General features: G+C 33.8%; 3 protein-coding genes across 6 annotated transcripts; 2 read left to right on the forward strand and 1 right to left on the reverse strand.

The window, feature by feature from the left end:
* The first annotated feature begins 8290 nt into the window (after window positions 1-8290).
* LOC106348480 (protein TRANSPARENT TESTA GLABRA 1-like) lies at window positions 8291-10196 on the forward strand. 4 transcript variants are annotated; one of them, XM_048761840.1, is made up of 2 exons: window positions 8291-9520; window positions 9944-10196. In XM_048761840.1, the coding sequence occupies exon 1, from the start codon at window positions 8506-8508 to the stop codon at window positions 9517-9519; it is 1014 nt and encodes a 337-aa protein (XP_048617797.1). In that variant the 5' UTR covers window positions 8291-8505; the 3' UTR covers window position 9520; window positions 9944-10196.
* A 4180-nt stretch (window positions 10197-14376) lies between these two features.
* Window positions 14377-17109, forward strand: LOC106348478 (two-component response regulator-like APRR5). Its single transcript, XM_013788225.3, has 7 exons — window positions 14377-14733; window positions 14922-15083; window positions 15177-15307; window positions 15451-15606; window positions 15699-15943; window positions 16028-16658; window positions 16733-17109. The coding sequence occupies exons 1-7, from the start codon at window positions 14496-14498 to the stop codon at window positions 16841-16843; spliced, it is 1674 nt and encodes a 557-aa protein (XP_013643679.2). The 5' UTR covers window positions 14377-14495; the 3' UTR covers window positions 16844-17109.
* A 294-nt stretch (window positions 17110-17403) lies between these two features.
* Window positions 17404-18623, reverse strand: LOC106348479. Its single transcript, XM_013788226.3, has one exon. The coding sequence runs from the start codon at window positions 18440-18442 to the stop codon at window positions 17567-17569; it is 876 nt and encodes a 291-aa protein (XP_013643680.1). The 5' UTR covers window positions 18443-18623; the 3' UTR covers window positions 17404-17566.
* Between the last annotated feature and the right edge of the window lie 85 nt (window positions 18624-18708).

Raw genomic sequence — 18708 nt, forward strand, 5'->3', positions numbered from 1 at the left:
AAACTATGTAAGCATATCATGTACTACAAAATTAATGTTTTAAGTGGAACTTTTCTTTTTGCACAAAAAAAAAAAAAAAAGGGTGGAACTTTTCTTTTTCCAATATTTATATTATTCGATCCTTCGAGGGAGTTTTAAAAAAAAAAAATTATAAATCCACCGAATCTATAATTGTATGAAGTGGGTTTAAGCTTTTAAGGGGTTTTCGAAAATAACGAATGTTCTTCTTAATTATGGAATATAATAATATACGATCGAAGTTTTTAATCCCTGGTATATTATTTTGTCCAATCTAACTTAAAAATAGTCGAACCATCTACAAAACCGAAACTATATTCTTCAGCGTAGCTTAATCAACATCGAATTACATTTCTGTCACCTTCTTCAATATTTTATCAGAAGATGATTTATAATTAATAATTGTCCAGTAATTTTTTTTGAACTTTACCAGTATTTTTTTGTTACATACAAGAAGTTAACAATTGTTAGTTTTCATTTATTGTTTTTTTTTAATCCACGCATGTGCATATTGTAATTATTTTATTGAAATATACTCCTTCTGTTTCCGAAAATAAGATTTTCTAGAGTATGCACGTTTATTAAAAATTTAATAAATGTTTATAATTTAATTTATTTTTTATTTTATTATACACTTTCCAATAACTTTTCACCAATGAAATTTAATCAATTTAAATATTCTCAATTAATGTTCTTCAAAATTATAAAAAAATACCTTAACAATATAGAAAATCTATTTTTGTGGAACAAGAAAAAAATCTAAAAAATCTTACTTTTTCGGGAACGGATGGAGTATGTTTTAGTACTATGAGTTTTCGGCTCCTGATCCACATCCAGCTAGTTCTTCATACTTAAAATACAAAAATATAAACAAAATAGCCAAAGTATATATTGTTGTCTAATAATTATACTATCATTGTTTACAAAAAAAAAAAAGTTATGTTATCATCAGTGTGGCATCATTGCGCTGACATCATGAATGATCTGCGGCCGAAAGCGGCCACGACTAACTTCGAGAGGAGATTTTGTCTTCACACCGTAATGTTATTTTATTATTTCTTTTGAAAGCTCTCTTCTCACAGGAGTAAAAAGAGAAACTAGTTATTTTCACAATTAATCACTTGTTGACCTGCGCACACAAAAAAATCAACTTTTACCTTCAAAACTGTGAAAATGGGACAAAACTAGTTATTTTAACTTAGGTATTGATTGGGAAAATGTGGAGTAAAAGAGAATAAATAATAAATTGGAAAAGGTAAAAAACTTTAGAAATTGAAATGAGAAAAGAGAACAAAAAAGTAAAGTAAACTCGTTTCGCTTATAAATTCCAGAGTAAATATGTGAGTGATTTTTCTTTTTGCGTACAATGATCGGCAATTTTTTAGCTGAAACTGGAGTAACATCAGATCAAGAGTAAAAGTTTACGTTATACGTACCATACAGTTAAAGCCTTATACTAGTATTACTAGATTAAGATCCGCGCCTTGCGTGGAATAAACATTATATATAAAAATTATTTTATGTATTATATGCTCTTACATATTATGAAATAATAAATATATATTAAATAATTAAAAGTCAGTAACTATTAGATATATAATTAAATTGGTGCGAAAGTATAAATCAATTTTATTAATCCAAACAATTTTTTTTAAAATTTGATAGGATATGTAATTAAATTTAAATGATATTAATATACATAGTATATTTTTAAGATTAATGTCTATTAAATGATGCTTTCTACTCATATGTTTTTTTGATCATGTGTATCTTTAATAGCAAAAATTTTAAATTACTGATAACAAAAAATTTATTGTGAGATTAATAATTTTAGTAATTGATAATTTAATAAACATTGTCAATGTTAGTTCAAAACTTTTATCAAAAAAAAATTATTCAAAGTAAATTTTGAAACTAAAATATTTATTTATTCAATATGGTTTATAGTTTAATTTAGAATGATATATATACATATATATTTTAAATATTAAGGATTAGTTAAATTAGACTTTTACTTATATGATTTTGTAATCATTTGTATTTTGTCATAACAAAAATTTTAAACCATGGATCGCAAAATTTGAATGTGAGACTTTTAACAGTTTTAGTAATTTATAGTCATTTTTAAAAATTCAAAATAACATATACAGAAAAATCTAAAGTTTTATAATATGGTTATTGTGTTTTTTTAAAAATTATTTTAATAGTTTAAAATTAAACAAATTTGATAGAAGATACATTATTTTTTTATGAGATCTTTATTATTCAAAATCATTAATTGTCATATATACTTTATCCATATTAGGCAATTCCGTAATTTTTATTTAAGGAAATAATAAATGACATTAATAATGAATTTATGGTTAGTTTAATAAAAAAATTATTATATAATTAGATGTACGAACCTATTTCTCTAATAATTCTAAAAATCATCCTAGTGATGACATATGTTTACAAAAAGAAGTTGTAATGTTTCACAAATAATATATAGGAAGTAAATTGGACAACTAACGAAGCCAACACACATTCCGATATTAACTTTAAGGAAGAAAATAGCTACAAAATAGATAAACAAGTGGAGAGAAGAAAAAAACTAAAAAATTGGATATATTTTTAAAAAACCTTATGACAATTGTATTTTTTTCACTAAAAACAAGTAAACGGGATAATAAGAGAACAAACGACGGTAACAAAGCTATTTACGAAATCTTATCATAGAAAATAAATTTGTATGGATGAGGAAGGCTGTAATAGGTGACTTTCCGAAAGCGTTTTGATAACCCAATTTTATTTTATTTACATGCTTCTCGAAACCTTTTTTTTCTACCCATTAAACTTCACGTGATAACATTTGTAGGCAACTAGGCATGTCCTTTCACCGAATACTAGGTAATAATCCGCGCTTTACTCGGAATATGATTATTAGTTTCGTTATTTTTTAATAAATAGAAATTAATCTATTTAATCTGGATATCGATTCGGTTTTAGGTTATTTTTTTTGTTTTTAATCTCCAAAAATATATCTATCATTTTAAATCAATATTTATTTGGTTTGTTCGGTTAAAATGTTTGATGTTTTTGTTTTTTTTCCTGTGATAATAAAAAATTACTATTATTTGTTTGTTTCCACGTTATGAATCTTAGATTGTCGTGATGTCGAACCAGATGTCATATTATAGTTTCTAAACGGATAATAGTTAAAAAAAAGAAAAGAAAATTATTAAGACAAATCATTTTACTACAATTTGGTCGATAGTGAACGAAGCATTAAGAAAAATAATATTTTAACTTCCAAAAAAAATAGATATTTAAGTTGTGGTAAATACTTAGTTATAAGGTGTTTACGTCAATATGCACATGTATGTGTATGTAAAAGTATATAAAGATGGTTGATAAATATGTAAAGATATTGTTAATTAATATTAAATGACATTTTTTTCAAAATAATACATGAAAAATAAAATTCTTAAAACGAAATTATGTAAAAACAAAAATATCGTAAAATTTATATAAACTATAATATATAACTTATATATAATTCTTTAAATGTATGTATATATATATGCATATAACGGATCAAATTGGATATTCGTTCCTATAAATATTGATATTTTGAGTTGCTTTTTTTTACGAATATTGCATTTTAGTATTTGATTTGCTTCGTAGGGTAACGGATATCCGGATTTTTCTGTTCGAATCAAAACGGATAACAAATCAAATCAAAATTTATGAATAATTTGTCTAGCTATATTCGTAAACAGTAAAACTAACGTAAAGAAGAACCATCCATGTGAGTTTTATATTAAAAAAAACGTAAAGTACATAGTGTAGACATATTTATGTAGAGCTTGGCTGAGAAGTTTTCTACATGTGATATTTGTCCATTTTAGTGTGAACGCATTTATTACAATGATTCTACACGTGACATGTGTCCAGTTTAGTGTGAACGCATTTATTACAAAGCTTCTTCTTTAATATATAAGGAAAGGGATTCGAAGGCATGTACACCTTTAAAAAGAGGGAAGCCATTTAGCTACCTTGTTCTCAATTTTTTTTTAATCATGTTTATATTTCAGTTTAAAACTATTTTGTGATTTTCAACTATAACTTTGAACAATTCAACATTTTATATTGCATTAGATATTCCATCCACAGAGTCTTTCTGAACATCATGAAGACATTGTTTGAGTATATGCTGACATAAGTATCTACGTTCTTTGTTTCAGTTTACATATTATTCACAAAAAGAGAGTTCAAATATTTAATTATATTTTTTTCTTCAAAAACATATATTTAATTATATTTTGATCTTACTACTGAAATTTAATGATATTATTAAATTATTTAAGGAAGAAAGAAATACCATTAAAATATTACAATGAAAACAAGAATATTTTTAGTATATCATAATGATTTTGAAATGATACAATATTAAATTAGAAATGGAGAGAGTATTTAAAAAAAAAAGATGGAGAGAGAGTATTAGTTAATACTCAAAACAATACTAGTATATATAGCTTTTAAATTTGCTTAAAAATCTAAATGTTTTTGCTATGGCAAAGATTAACCATACCAAAAATACAAAAAAAAAATATGTAAAAATTAAACATGTGTATTTAACACATGAAAGTTTCACACAAGTGGATAAATATTTATATAATTTGGTATAGCTAGTAATACTGAAACTCCGAATGATAACAAGAGATTGAACGGTGTGAGACAAGCAGTACCACTCCAGTGAGGTTTGTGTTACCGTTAATTGCGTGGTGGAATGTTTTAAGTCTGAGACAAGATATCACTAACTCAATCGAAAAAAATTTCGACCTTCGTGTCAGAAGTTTCATGTCTGAGTGACAAATTGAAAAAACTAATATTAAATATTATGGTCTTGGATTTAGTAAACTCGACCTTCTGGTATTAAAAAAAGTTGACATTGAGATATATCAGAATACGTGTCCAAGAAAGAACCACTGATCCTTATTCTATCGAAAAGAATTGGCACGATCTCATGTGGAAAATAGATTCATGGTTGGGACCTGTTTCAAGTCAATCGTGATAAGAACAACACTAACGAGTCTTCCTTCTACCGTGTTAAACACTTCGAACTAAAGGCTCGTCGTGACACTAAATGGTTGAAAATAGGGTATCGTTGGAAAGCCATATCTTCCAATTTCCACAACCATTAAATCAGTTACCGATATCTAATCAAGATGCATGAAGGTATGATGAGTAGACGAGATATCTTAATTTTAATCGATCTTAGTTTTTTTCTGTGTAGTACATGTTCATGTGTTAAACTGTATTTCTTTTTCTTGTGTTCTCACTGTTGTTAAATTTTATCGGGAAAACTGTCATTTAAATCACCAACTTTTAAATTTAGTTAAAAAAAAGCATGAACTTTCACGTGGATCATTTAAAACTTCAATTTATCTTAACTATTTGTTTTAAACTCTTATTTTGACTAAACCATTTTTAAGACGTCGTTAAAATGGTTAACAAAATTAGTTAACGGAAGTAGTTCTCTGTTAGGTTCATACGACGTCGTTTTTAAATTTAAAAAAAATTGTACCAAACCCGTGAATCGAACCACGACACCAAAGATATAATTGTTACAAAGCTGAACCACTAGACAACTTATAGTTCCGTTGACTTGTATAGATACTAATAGTTATTATTATTAAACCTCTAAATAATCTTCTCCCAACCTAAATCTCTAATTCGTTTTTGCATCTATGGGCTAAATCTTGGAGCTCATTGGTGTCTCCACTCATCCTTAGGTTGATACACTCCCTTCAAACCAGAGTTGAAGACTTTCTTTAGGTGGTACACGAGCTTTGGACGTGTAAGTCTTCGGTTTAGTTGTTGATATATATGTATGAAAAGAAAGAGTCAGTTTCAGGAGGCGGGACTCTGTTTTGTATGAGTGATAATATACTGATACGATTAGATTTAGGTTTTGAGAATAAAAAATTTGGAGTTTATTAGATTCAGAAATGAATTAGGGTTTTAGATTGGGAGAAGATGATTTGGAGGTTTAATAATAATAACTATTAGTATTTATACAAGTCAACGGAATTGTAAGTGGTCTAGTGGCTCAGCTTTGTAACAAGTGTATCTTTGGTGAGGGGTTCAAATCACGGGTTGGGACCATTTTATTAAAATGTTGAAAACGACGTTGTATGAACTTAACAAAGATTATAGACGAAAGACTAACCCCGTTAACTTAATCTATTAACTATATTAACAACATATTAAAAAAAGCTTAGTCAAAATATGGTAGAAGTTAAAACGGCAGTCAAGATAAGTTGATGATTTAAATTGTCCACGAAATTTTTTATGATTTTTCAACCAAATATGAAAATTGGTGATTTAAATGACCGTTTTTCCAAATTTTATCTTATAATTCTTCTCTATTTAACATATTATGTTTAGTGTAGCCGTATCTAGGCATATAGCACGATCATACCTGAAGATGATTAGACTGAGCTACACTGTCTTACGTGATTCATGGGTTACTTTTTTCTTTCATATGGTCTACCAACACTAAATTTTAATATTAAGGTGGATTTGATCATTTCGATTGGCAAACGTGAGATTGGGGTGAGGAAAATAGGGTATGTCAATGTCTAGGGACTTATCGTCATATATATATACTTCTACATTCTTAACTCTCAATTTGGACCTATCATTGTTTCTTATCGCTTTTACTTTGTCGCCTCTTTCAAGTGATACAAAAGTAACACGAAAATTTCACATAAACTAGATATTGTGGGTGATTAGTTGGGTTGTATCAAGTGACTTTAGCCTTAATTTTTATCTACAGTTTTAAAAACCACAAATCATGATTTATATTAGTTTTAATGCTACAACCAAAAACTTAAAGTTACAAAAAATAGATGTAAAAGTCTTATTTTCTAAAGCTCATTTTTTTGGCTGTAGAAAATTTTAAAGTTACATTTCTTAAAGTTAATTAAAAAAATCCTACAGACTAAATTTTAAAATAAATTTTCTATCACCCCCATTAGCTTTTTGCAAATTGTTACGCAACTTAAAATTATTTTTGTAATTCTGATTTAACTATGATAAATATTATATAAACAATTATATAGCTCATTGTTATACATGTATTATAAAAATTCAATTTTTTTAACGTGAAAACCCCTCAACTAAGTTTGTTTTGAGTAAAAACCCTCAAACTAAGTATTTAACGAAAAAACTTCTAACCTAATTTTATATAATGAATTAAACTCTAACAGATCATAAATACTATTACTACCGGTAAATCTTTAGTTTAGGAGTTTCTACATTAAGTAAACATAGTTGAGGGGTTTCACCATTAAAAATCTAAAAAACAAAAAATATATTTTTTTATAATATTATCTAAAAATTAGTAACTTAATTTTTCAAAATTAGCATTTTTTCTGTAAATATATGAGTTTGATGTGTTTTTAACATCAACATTATATATGTATAAATTAAAATTTTAAAAACCCATAAAATATAATAAAAATTATCTAATGATTTATTATTACATTTTTATTAGATAAGATATAAGTTATATTATATTATATTTTCTTGTTTTTACATATTTAATCTTTTAGTAATTTTATTACAGATAAATCTTTAGATTATTTAATTATATTTTATGTGTTTTTATATTTTTAATTTATACATATATAATGTTGATGTTAAAAACACATCAACTCATATATTTACAAAAAAAAAAATTAAAAATGCTAGTTTAAAAATTTTAAGTTGCTAATTTTTAGATAATATTATAAAATTTTGAATTTTTATTTTATTTTTAGATTTTAATGGTAAAATTCCTCAATTATGTTTACTTAATGTTGAAACCTTTAAACTGAAGATTAATCGATCGTAATGGTAATTAGGACTTGCAAGGATTTAATTCATTAAATAAAGTTATATTGGGGATTTTTTGGTTAAATAATTAGTTTAGAGGTTTTTACCCAAAATAAATTTAGTTGCGGGGTTTTAATGTTAAAAATCCTAAAAATTCACATCTGATTGTTTATTCTGGACCGTCTTCTAGATGAAGGTTTTATTCACACCATAAGAATTTATCTATTTTTCTATTAAATAATATGTATAATTCGTTTTCGTTGTTATTCAAAACTCAGATCTCGTGATTTAAAAGCAGTAATAAACTTTACAATAAAACTAAATGAACTTCCATAAATCACGTCTAATAATTTGAAATTAAAATATTATGAAATACTATTCCCTCCAAATTCACCTATATATTTTAACATTCAATGCAAAATTTATTTCTTTATGTTTACATTATTGAATTATTTTATACATTAAACATTACTGACTGAGTCAGAGGGTTCAGCTCAGCTCAGCTCAGCTCCAGCTCCAAATCGCAACTGACACTGACCGTGGAACTTTCCATCGTCGCCAAGAATCTTATACCGAATCAAATCCATCTCACATTTTTTCCGGCGAGAGAGAGAGAGAGAGACGATGGACAACTCAGCTCCGGACTCTTTACCTAGATCGGAAACCGCCGTCACCTACGACTCTCCGTACCCGCTCTACGCGATGTCCTTCTCCTCCTCCACCCACCGAATCGCCGTCGGGAGCTTCCTCGAGGACTACAACAACCGCATCGACATCCTCTCCTTCGACTCCGACTCCATGTCCCTCAAGCCCCTCCCATCCCTCTCCTTCGAGCACCCTTACCCTCCCACCAAGCTCATGTTCAGTCCCCCCTCCCTCCGCCGCAGCGGCGGGGGCGACCTCCTCGCCTCCTCCGGCGACTTCCTCCGCCTCTGGGAGGTCAACGAAGACTCCTCCTCCGCGGAGCCAGTATCGGTCCTCAACAACAGCAAGACGAGCGAGTTCTGCGCGCCGCTGACCTCCTTCGACTGGAACGACGTGGAGCCGAAGCGGTTAGGCACGTGCAGCATCGACACCACGTGCACGATCTGGGACGTGGAGAGGTCCGTGGTGGAGACGCAGCTCATCGCGCACGACAAGGAGGTCCACGACATCGCGTGGGGGGAGGCTAGGGTTTTCGCCTCGGTCTCCGCCGACGGATCGGTGAGGATCTTCGATCTGCGCGACAAGGAGCACTCCACCATCATCTACGAGAGCCCCCAGCCCGATACGCCGCTCCTGAGGCTCGCGTGGAACAAGCAGGACTTGAGGTGTATGGCGACGATTCTGATGGATTCGAATAAGGTTGTGATTCTCGACATTCGATCGCCGACGATGCCTGTCGCGGAGCTTGAAAGGCACCAGGGGAGTGTGAACGCGATTGCGTGGGCGCCGCAGAGCTGTAAGCATATCTGCTCGGGTGGGGATGACGCGCAGGCTCTTATCTGGGAGTTGCCGACGATGGCTGGACCGAATGGGATTGATCCGTTATCGGTTTACTCGGCCGGTTCGGAGATTAACCAGTTGCAGTGGTCGGCTTCTCTGCCTGATTGGATTGGCATTGCGTTTGCTAACAAAATGCAGCTCCTTAGAGTTTGAGGTTCGTATTGTTTTGAAAGTATGAAATTGATGATATCTCTCTTGGTTAGTAGTGCCTAGATTAGTAAAGAAACATTAGAGATAGTCTTCTTGTAGATAAAGATGGAGTCTTGATTGCAGTATCACTAGGGTTTTTACGTGGACTATAGTTCCTGATGAAATTGAATCAGTTTCTTTTGTTAGATCTTGCTTGCTAGCAACTGATCTCACAGTTTTTGTAACGCCTGGTAGTTGCAGATTGTCTTCTTGTAGCTCAAAGATGGATTCTTGATTAGACTATAGTTTCTGATTAAATGAAACCAGTTTCTTTATTATTCATATGTTTGATATAAACATCTTTATACTTTTTGTGCTTCAAGTTTCAGAATAACTGGTTTTGGATTTGGAGTAACATTTCCCTTTATGCTTTGCTAAACTATTTCAGTTGGTGTCAGATGCAGATGGGGAAGTGATCAAAATGGGAGATAGCATAATAGACCCGTGTAACCAGTGCGTAAGCTTAGTGGGATTTGGTGCAACCACATTCTGGTTTCTTTGATTCGCTATGCGTCTCTGCATCTATGTGATTGTAACTAAGACTTTATTCGTTTGGTGTACCAAATGCTCTACTATTTTATTATCTCTGTTTGTGTATAAACCAAACCAGGATAATAATGTTATTGCGGTGGTTTCTGGTGTTTGGATTTGTAGTTGGAGTAAAATGGCATCTACTTGTCATGGGTTACTTAGTTTCTAAACAAAAACAATTGTGTAAGATTAGATAGATTACAGGTTCCAACTTTAGGCACACATGAAAACTAACTTCAAATGAAAAAACAAATCATTCTGACTCCACCTTTTGGTATTCACATTGTTTGCACTTTTCATTTTCTTTTACCTCAAAAAGTAGAACAGAATAATCTACAAACAGTCGTTTGGCTTCTTCTTTTATGTACATGGTTCCCTGAACTCGATAACAAATTAAGGATCGTTACCTCAGTCCAGGTTCTTCATCAAAATTCATCACAAGATATATATACTTGATGTTAAAAGTGGAAAATGATTCTAAATGATGATGTACCATCTATGATACAATATAACGTACGAATGGTAGAAGTACGTGAAAGAGTTTAGTCTTGAACTCAAACTCGAGTATTAAGCTAACTTATCGGATTATGAAATCATTTTTTTCTAGAAGCAAGCATAATCCAAATTGTTGCTAACATTAGCAGTTTTAATGGGGAGCTGAAGCAAATGCCTTGTATAAACCTTGTTGAAGACATTTGCTATAGCATTTGTGTTCCGATACCAAGTACAAGATAAAGCTAATATGTTGAGACTTTAACTGGCAAAGCTTGCTAAGATTATATGTTTCGTCAAAATCAAGTTCGGAACCCACTGGCTAGAGAGAAATAGTTAAAGCGATAACAAGTTTTGAAAACCTAAATTAGGGAAGTCACACTAAAAGTCTTTACAAAAGCGAAAATCACACAAGAATGTTTATCTAAAAACCCCCAAGTCACGAACACTCTATAGCTTGTTATATTGCTCAAACTTTATAGTCTCACATAACTACAAATGAAGACTTACCAACTTACCATGAATCGATATGCAACAACTTGAGGCAGTCTTCGATTACCCGAAGTGTCACTTTTAATGAACCTTTAGTGAAATTTTATTTTCATCCATATATACACATGTTCGGTTTCCAATCAACGCATTACACTAAATCTCCAATGTTCCATCATTGGAACCACCACTACACTATTCTCATATGGGCCATCGAAACTTTGGCATATTTTCTTTAACTCGTTCCAATTTGATTTCTTGCTAAGTTGTTAATTTGTATAAACCATACTTGTACACCTTTGAAAAATAGTCTTTACTGCAAATGAGTAAACATTACCACTAATATGTCTTCTCAAATTATATTTAATCATCTATTTAAGTGTTTATAATTTGTACTAAAATCTGTTATAAGAAGTAGAAACTTGAGTAATGAAGTCTTTTCCAAAAGAACCTTGATAAACTGAGTTCAATATTAATCTTATATGGTTCATACTATTTTTTCTAAAGACTAATAAAATGTGTCTGATATACAATTGACCCTATATTAACTGACGTTAGCCCTAAATTGCAAAATCTGTAAGACATCATAGGTATAAAAATATTGTTCATACACATGTCGGCTAGATCGGTTTGTAGAACTTTATCGACCATTATGTTGCTATCCTTCATCTAATTTCTAATACATATTATACTCATCGGTCTCATTTATTGTTAAGCACTTGGCTAGATATGTAGATTGTCAGTCTCAAGTGATGTTTAAATCACATTAATATCTAATTAGTTTATAAATGGACAAGACAATAGCCATATGATATACGACTTGAAAATATCTCAAGTAGCCTAAAAAGAAAAGAGAAAAAGATCCTACAGACTGTAAAAAAACAAAGAAAGAAATATCAAAGTTTGGTTGGCCACACAAAAAAAGGAGAGGACGAAAAGTATCGAACAGACAAAAAATATCTGTTTGAAAAAAGGATGGGGGCCATGTTCGTTTAAGTTATTAGCCCCGAAACTATCTTTAGATTTCTTCTATTCCTTAAACCAAAAGTTATCACTCCATGCACCACACACTTCTACACTACACTCGCGTGCGCTATCATCAAAACAAAGTCAAAACACTTAATAAAATGGTTTATACACCATATAGAAACACGGTTGTTCAAAAAAAAAAAAAAAAAATTCACCAACCAATAGTGTTTGAATATTTGATATTTGATATTTGATATCTTTTAAAAAAAAGAAACAAAATTAAATTTTCAAATAAGATTATATTTTTAAAATAAAACAATAAAAATACATAAAAATAGTTATAAAAAAAAATATTGTTAAACCGTTAGCAAAATATTAAATCTTATATCCTAAATCCTAAACTCCAAACCCTAAATTATAAACTTTAAATATTGGATAAACCGTAAACCATTGAAAATTTTTAAACCCTAAATCATACATTAAAAACTAAATCTTAATAACACTAAACCCTAAACCATAATCACTAAACCCTAAACCCTTGGATAAACCTTGAACTCTTGGGTAAATCATAAACTCTAAGGTTTAATTTTAAAATATTTAAAATTAAACCCTAGAAGTTATGATTTATCCAAGGGTTCAGAGTTTACCCAATAGTTTAGGGTTTAATGTTATTAAAATTTAGTTTTAATGTATGATTTAGGGTTTAAGATTTTCCAACGGTTTAGAATTTATCCAAAGTTTAAGGTTTAACGTTTAGGGTTTAAGGTTTAGTATTTAGGATATAGAGTTTAGTATTTTGCTGAAGATTTAACAATATTAATTAATTTATTTTTTGTAACTATTTTTATGTATTTTTATTATTTTATTTTAAAAATATAATCTAATTTGGATATTTAATTTTATTTTTTTTTTAAAAAAATATCAAATATCAAATACTCAAACACTATTGGTTGGTGAATTTAGAGGTTCAACCTAGAGGGTAAACCCAATAATTTCTCCCAAAAAATACCATAAGGTCCATAACACTTATTAACCAAAAGTGACGTATTATCTGTACTAGTTTGCCATCTACCGCCAAGTAAGGATCATAAACTTCTATATATTCAACTCAAGCCAGATAAGAAGTTCGAAAGTATGAAATTTTCAGGAAAACATTATACTAATAAGTTTTGCTTGATATTAAAAATTACACGGCGCGTGAAGAGACATGAAAATTAGATATTTATTGGTTTCTGACAGCTACCATCGAAGGTGAATGGTTGTGTCAGATTACCACCATACACGTGTCGTATTCTTGTCCACCAAGACCACCAGTTTCAAACAAGTGTCTCGTTCTTTTGTCTCTGCCTTATCCTCCAAAATATCTAGCCCCGGAAATAACTTTAAAACTCTTTAGGTGGTCCCTACCTTAACACGTGTTCGTTGTTAGGTGGTCAGCCACTGCAACAATTACAAAAGAATGCTGATAAATTTCGGTAAACTATGATCGATAATTCGAAATTAAATACAATTATAATGTGTCTGTAGTACTAACTTTTAATTTTAATTTATTATAGGTTGGTTGATTAGACAACTCTGGCGTATGTTAAAAAATAATAATCTCTAGTGCATTTATTGAGTTTTCTGAAAAAGATATCAAATATCATATATATACTATTCAAACAAAAATATTGTTACTGAAATATATCAGAAATATTTTTAAAAGAAAATAGTATAGTTCTTTTTGGTTAAGTTGTATAGATACTTGTGTTGCCACTTGCATTAGATATTTTTTCCGCTTGATTTTATCCCAAAAGTCACGAGTGGGATTTTTTTATAGGCCTGATTGCTCACTAAAAAGGTGTTATTGGCTAAAACTACCACTAATTGTTTGATAACTGTAAGCACTTTTGTTAGCTTCAACGTTTTTACTAAATCAACGTGATAGCTTCAAAGTCTAATAATCTACTACGATGCTGTCAAAATAAGCAATTCACTAACATCTACACGTTACAGAAACATACGACACGATAATATATAATAAAATTTAGGAATAAGCATAAGTTTATAGCCCAACTTTGCATATGAACCACAGAGTAATCAACACCCAGCCACCACAAGAATTAAATAAATAAAAATAAAAAAGGTTGTTTGGCGTATTGGACTGGATCTCTTTGTCTCTCCTACAGTACTTGCTGATGTGGCAACGTGGCCACGTCAGCCAACTCTGCTAGATATTTTGCGAATCCTTTTTCACTTGTATCGTGACCGTTGGATCACGGTCGGTTGGCCTCGGGATACAAATCTCAGCCGTTGGAACATTCGCCAGACTTGAAGATATTTTTCTTTTTCCTCTGTAATATAGAGAATAAGATTTTTTCTTCCACTCACAATATCTTTTGTTCTCAAACCGTTCTCTTCTTCTTCTTCTAGAACTTGACCCTGATTTGTTTTTTTTTTTCTTGAGCGAGTGGTGTGAGATGGGAGAAGTGAGCGACGAAGTTGTTGAGGTGACGGTGGTGGAGAAAGCACCTGAGGCGGGAGGAGGAAAGTTAGCGCGGCGGAAGACGCGGCGGAAGGACGCCGCGGAGGGCGGCGACGGTCTGGTGACGTGGGAGAGGTTTCTCCCGAAGATATCTCTTAGGGTTCTGCTCGTGGAAGCAGACGATTCCACCAGACAGATTATCTCTGCTCTCCTCAGGAAATGCAGTTACAGAGGTCAGTTCTAAGACATATCCCTCGTGTTCTGTCTTTTCGAGTTGGTTGTCTGAACAATCTGATGTGTCGTTATATAATTCGATTAAAAATTAAGTCTTTTTTTGTCTGAGTCCATGTGAAAGACTTTTTTCTTTTAATCTTAGCTTATAGTCCAATGGTTTAATGTGGTTTCCTTGTGACTTTCTCAGTCGCTGCTGTACCTGATGGCTTAAAAGCTTGGGAGATGCTTAGAGGGAAGCCTGAGAGCGTCGATCTGATATTGACAGAGGTTGATCTACCTTCAATATCCGGATACGCTCTGCTAACACTTATAATGGAGCATGACCTCTGCAAGAACATTCCTGTCATAAGTATGTTACGTTTATATAACTTATGCTTTTTTTTTTCTTAGTTATTGAAATAATTTTTTTGCCTGATTCTATTTTTTTTTTTTTGTCTCTCAGTGATGTCGACACAGGACTCTGTTAATACTGTTTATAAGTGTATGTTGAAAGGCGCGGCTGACTATCTTGTCAAGCCTTTGAGGAGGAATGAGCTGAGGAATCTCTGGCAACATGTCTGGAGAAGACAAAGTGTATGTCTCTTTCTTGCTATCTTTTAATCTTTTTTGTCCTCAACTTAACCATTCTTATTTAAGTTCTGGGAAATTTCGTTGTCTATTAAAAGATAATTGAGTTCTCAGATTTTTTGTTTTTTTCTTGTTGATCATCTTGGCAGTCGCTTGCTCCTGGTAGTAACTTCCCAGTAGATGAGAGCCTTGGACAGCAGAAACCTGAGGGTGCGTCTGCAAACAATTCCACCAGTAACCAGGTGAATGAATTCCAGAGAGATGAACATCCTGTAATTGGGAGTGGTGGTGGTGATGATGATCAGGTTAGATTCTTATTCTCAGTGATGGATTCTCTTCACCTGTGTGTGTTTGATTGTGTTCCTAACCTTTTTAGTTAAAACCTTGGTTCTTGTAGAGCTCGTGTTCAAGACCAGAGATGCAAGGTGAGAGCGCAGACGTGGAGGATATCCCAAGAGTCTCATCCAAAGAGGCTATTGACTTCATGGGAGCCTCGTTTAGAAGAAACGGACAAAGCCACAGAGAAGAAAGTGTTGCTAAGTACGATACTTCTCGGATAGAGCTTGATCTCTCCTTGAGAAGACCTGACGCTTGTGAGAACCAACCCTCTCTTCATCCTTCTAGCGCCTCTGCTTTCACCCGGTTAGTCGTCTGACCTCTAATACTATTTTTTTAACAGTTGTCGTTATCTCTGCTGACTGTGTTTGATGTGGTTCTTGTTCTCAGGTACGTTCACAGGCCGTTGCAGACACAATGTTCGGTTTCTCCCTTGGAGCAAAGAAAGAACGTTGCGGCAAGTGTAGATGATAACAACACTGTGCTAATCAACCAATACAATGTATCTGAACCGCCTCCAAGTGCTCAGAGAAGAAACGAGGCCAGCTTCTACAATAGCTCTGACTCACCTGGTCCACCTTTTAGCAACCAGATGAACTCTTGGCCAGGACAGGGCTCTTACCCAACGCCAGTTCCTATTATACACTTCCCTGGTCCTAACACGGCTCACGCATCTGCTATAGCTCCGGCTTCAGTGTCTCCAAGCCCTAGCTCGGTTAGCCCGCATGAGTGCAGTTCCATGTTTCACCCGTTCAACGGTAAACCCGAGGGCTTGCAAGAGCGAGATGGTTCCATGGATATGGAGGAGAGAAGACACGTCTCCGCAACAGAACATAGTGGAACAGGCAATCACTGCAGTACCAACTACATTGATTATCATCAGCAGCAGCAGCAGCTTCTAGAGAAGAGGAGCGAAGAAGGATACTCCTCCTCTGTTGGGAAACTTCAGCAATCTCTGCAGCGTGAAGCCGCTTTAAACAAATTCAGGATGAAGCGCAAGGAGAGGTGCTTTGAGAAAAAGGTATAAAACTTCGATGCTTAAACACATAACCAACGGCTTCTAAACCTTAGTTAATGACTTTGTTTTGTACACAGGTCCGTTATGAGAGCCGGAAGAAATTAGCAGAGCAACGACCTCGAATCAAAGGGCAATTCGTTCGTCAAGTCCAGTCCACTGAGACCTCAACACAAGAAGCTCCACAATGATCCAAACAGATTGATGATGCTATATTTTGTTATATATATACAGTTAGATTTTGTTTACTCCTATACAGGAGCTGTTCTTGTGCCAACTCTCCACGTACGTACGTAGTTGATGACACTTTTGTGTGTGTACATACTACATACAGCTTTATGTCTGCTGTTGAGTTTTAGTTAGTATCTACTTTAGATGTGTAATGACATATGACGGATTGTAGTTTCTGTAAGTTGCGAGAGGAGTTATATAAGATTGACAAAACTCTATTATAAAAGTCTGAGCACAAAACATGAAACTGAGCAAGAAAGATAAAGCTACAATAATATCAAGAACTTGTGAGAATATGGAACAAACAAATCCAAGCAAAGAAGAAGCAGAGTTATACTGAAGAATCAATCTCCTATGTGTGTAAGCATATGTATCTCTGACTCTACATGGTTCTTGATTATTCATGCGACAGAAACTCAACCTTAGAACTACGAAGGCTGAAGTTGAAGAGAATCATTCAAAAAGTCTGAGCACAAAACAATTAAACTGAAGAAAGATCAAGCTACAGTGAGACCAAAACTTGTGAGAATAGATGTGCTTTACACATGAATATATATCATAAAAATGTGTATGATGTAAGTATCTCTCTCTCTCTCTACATGGCTCTTGATCATTCATGTGACTGATGAATCACCTAAAAATTAAAACTTTATATAGAACAGTGAAAGCTGTTTTAAAAGTTTTTAAGCTCGAACCGAACCGGGACTAACCCATTTCCAGTGATGCCGCTTCACAGTCACAGCTCTCCCCGCGGCTCGCGTTTCCTCCGAGTCATCCACCGCCTCTCCATCACACTCATCCTCCTCCGTGCAGAAATCTTCCTCCGGTAATCCCCGCACCGTCGCGTCCACCGAGTGAAGAGCGTAACGCGCGGGCAGCCCCGGATAGGACATCGAGTTCTTCTCCTCCACTCTCCTACTGTAACTCCCCGGAAGAATCTTAACCCTCTGTGCGACGTCGTCTTCCCCACTAAAGATAGATCCCAGCTCTTCTTTAACCGCTCGAAAGACGGCTTCCTCGGGCGTCTCGTCTGGCTTCATCTTCTCCGAGAGCGGACGAAACCTCTCGCGGACGCTCCCGTCGGATAGCTCCTGGCGACCTTCCACGAGGATATTCCCGTTTTTTCCGATCACGCGGACCGTGACGACGCTCACGGCGCGCACCGGAGGCGTGGAGTCGGTTATAGAAGTCTCGCCGTCGGAGAGCTCGAGCCAGAGGTTGTGGACGTTTTTGGTCCCCGGTTTGACTCCCCACGCGGCGAACGAGTCGGAAGGGAGACGCGGTTCGAGCCAATCGGAGAGCGATTGAGGATTGGCGAAGCGCTGCGGAGGAGGAGGAGAGGGAGGGGGAGATCGACGGGACATGGCGGTGGATCGGCGGCGAGGAGTTAGAGGGAAGGAGAATCTGTTGGGAGGTTTTGGAGATGACCAGAGGAAGAGGAGAGAGACCGCCGCGAGAAATAGATCGGGAAAGGCGGAGGAGACGGTTGCGGTGCGGGTACGGTGGTTGTTACGGCGGTTTACGAGAGGTGTGTGAGGTGGAGATGGGCCAATGAACATGTCAATGACCAAAATGCCCCTCGAACTCTATCAATCGTTTGCTCGTAGTCATGCCTCGGAGAGGGCGTAATACTATTTTACCCAATTTATTGGTTTATTTTAGATTTTTCTACGACCAGAGAAATAAATATGAGGATGGGATTGTAAAATTATTAATACTATTCGCATTAAACTAGAATCTCTTTAATTGCACAATGGACCTTATACTATACCTCCCACGAGAAGTGGATTACTATTTGCCTTGTGGATGCTTCATGGAAGTCTCC

Source organism: Brassica napus, chromosome C7 (assembly GCF_020379485.1).
Source record: "Brassica napus cultivar Da-Ae chromosome C7, Da-Ae, whole genome shotgun sequence".
In the NCBI taxonomy this organism is placed as follows: Eukaryota; Viridiplantae; Streptophyta; class Magnoliopsida; order Brassicales; family Brassicaceae; genus Brassica; species Brassica napus.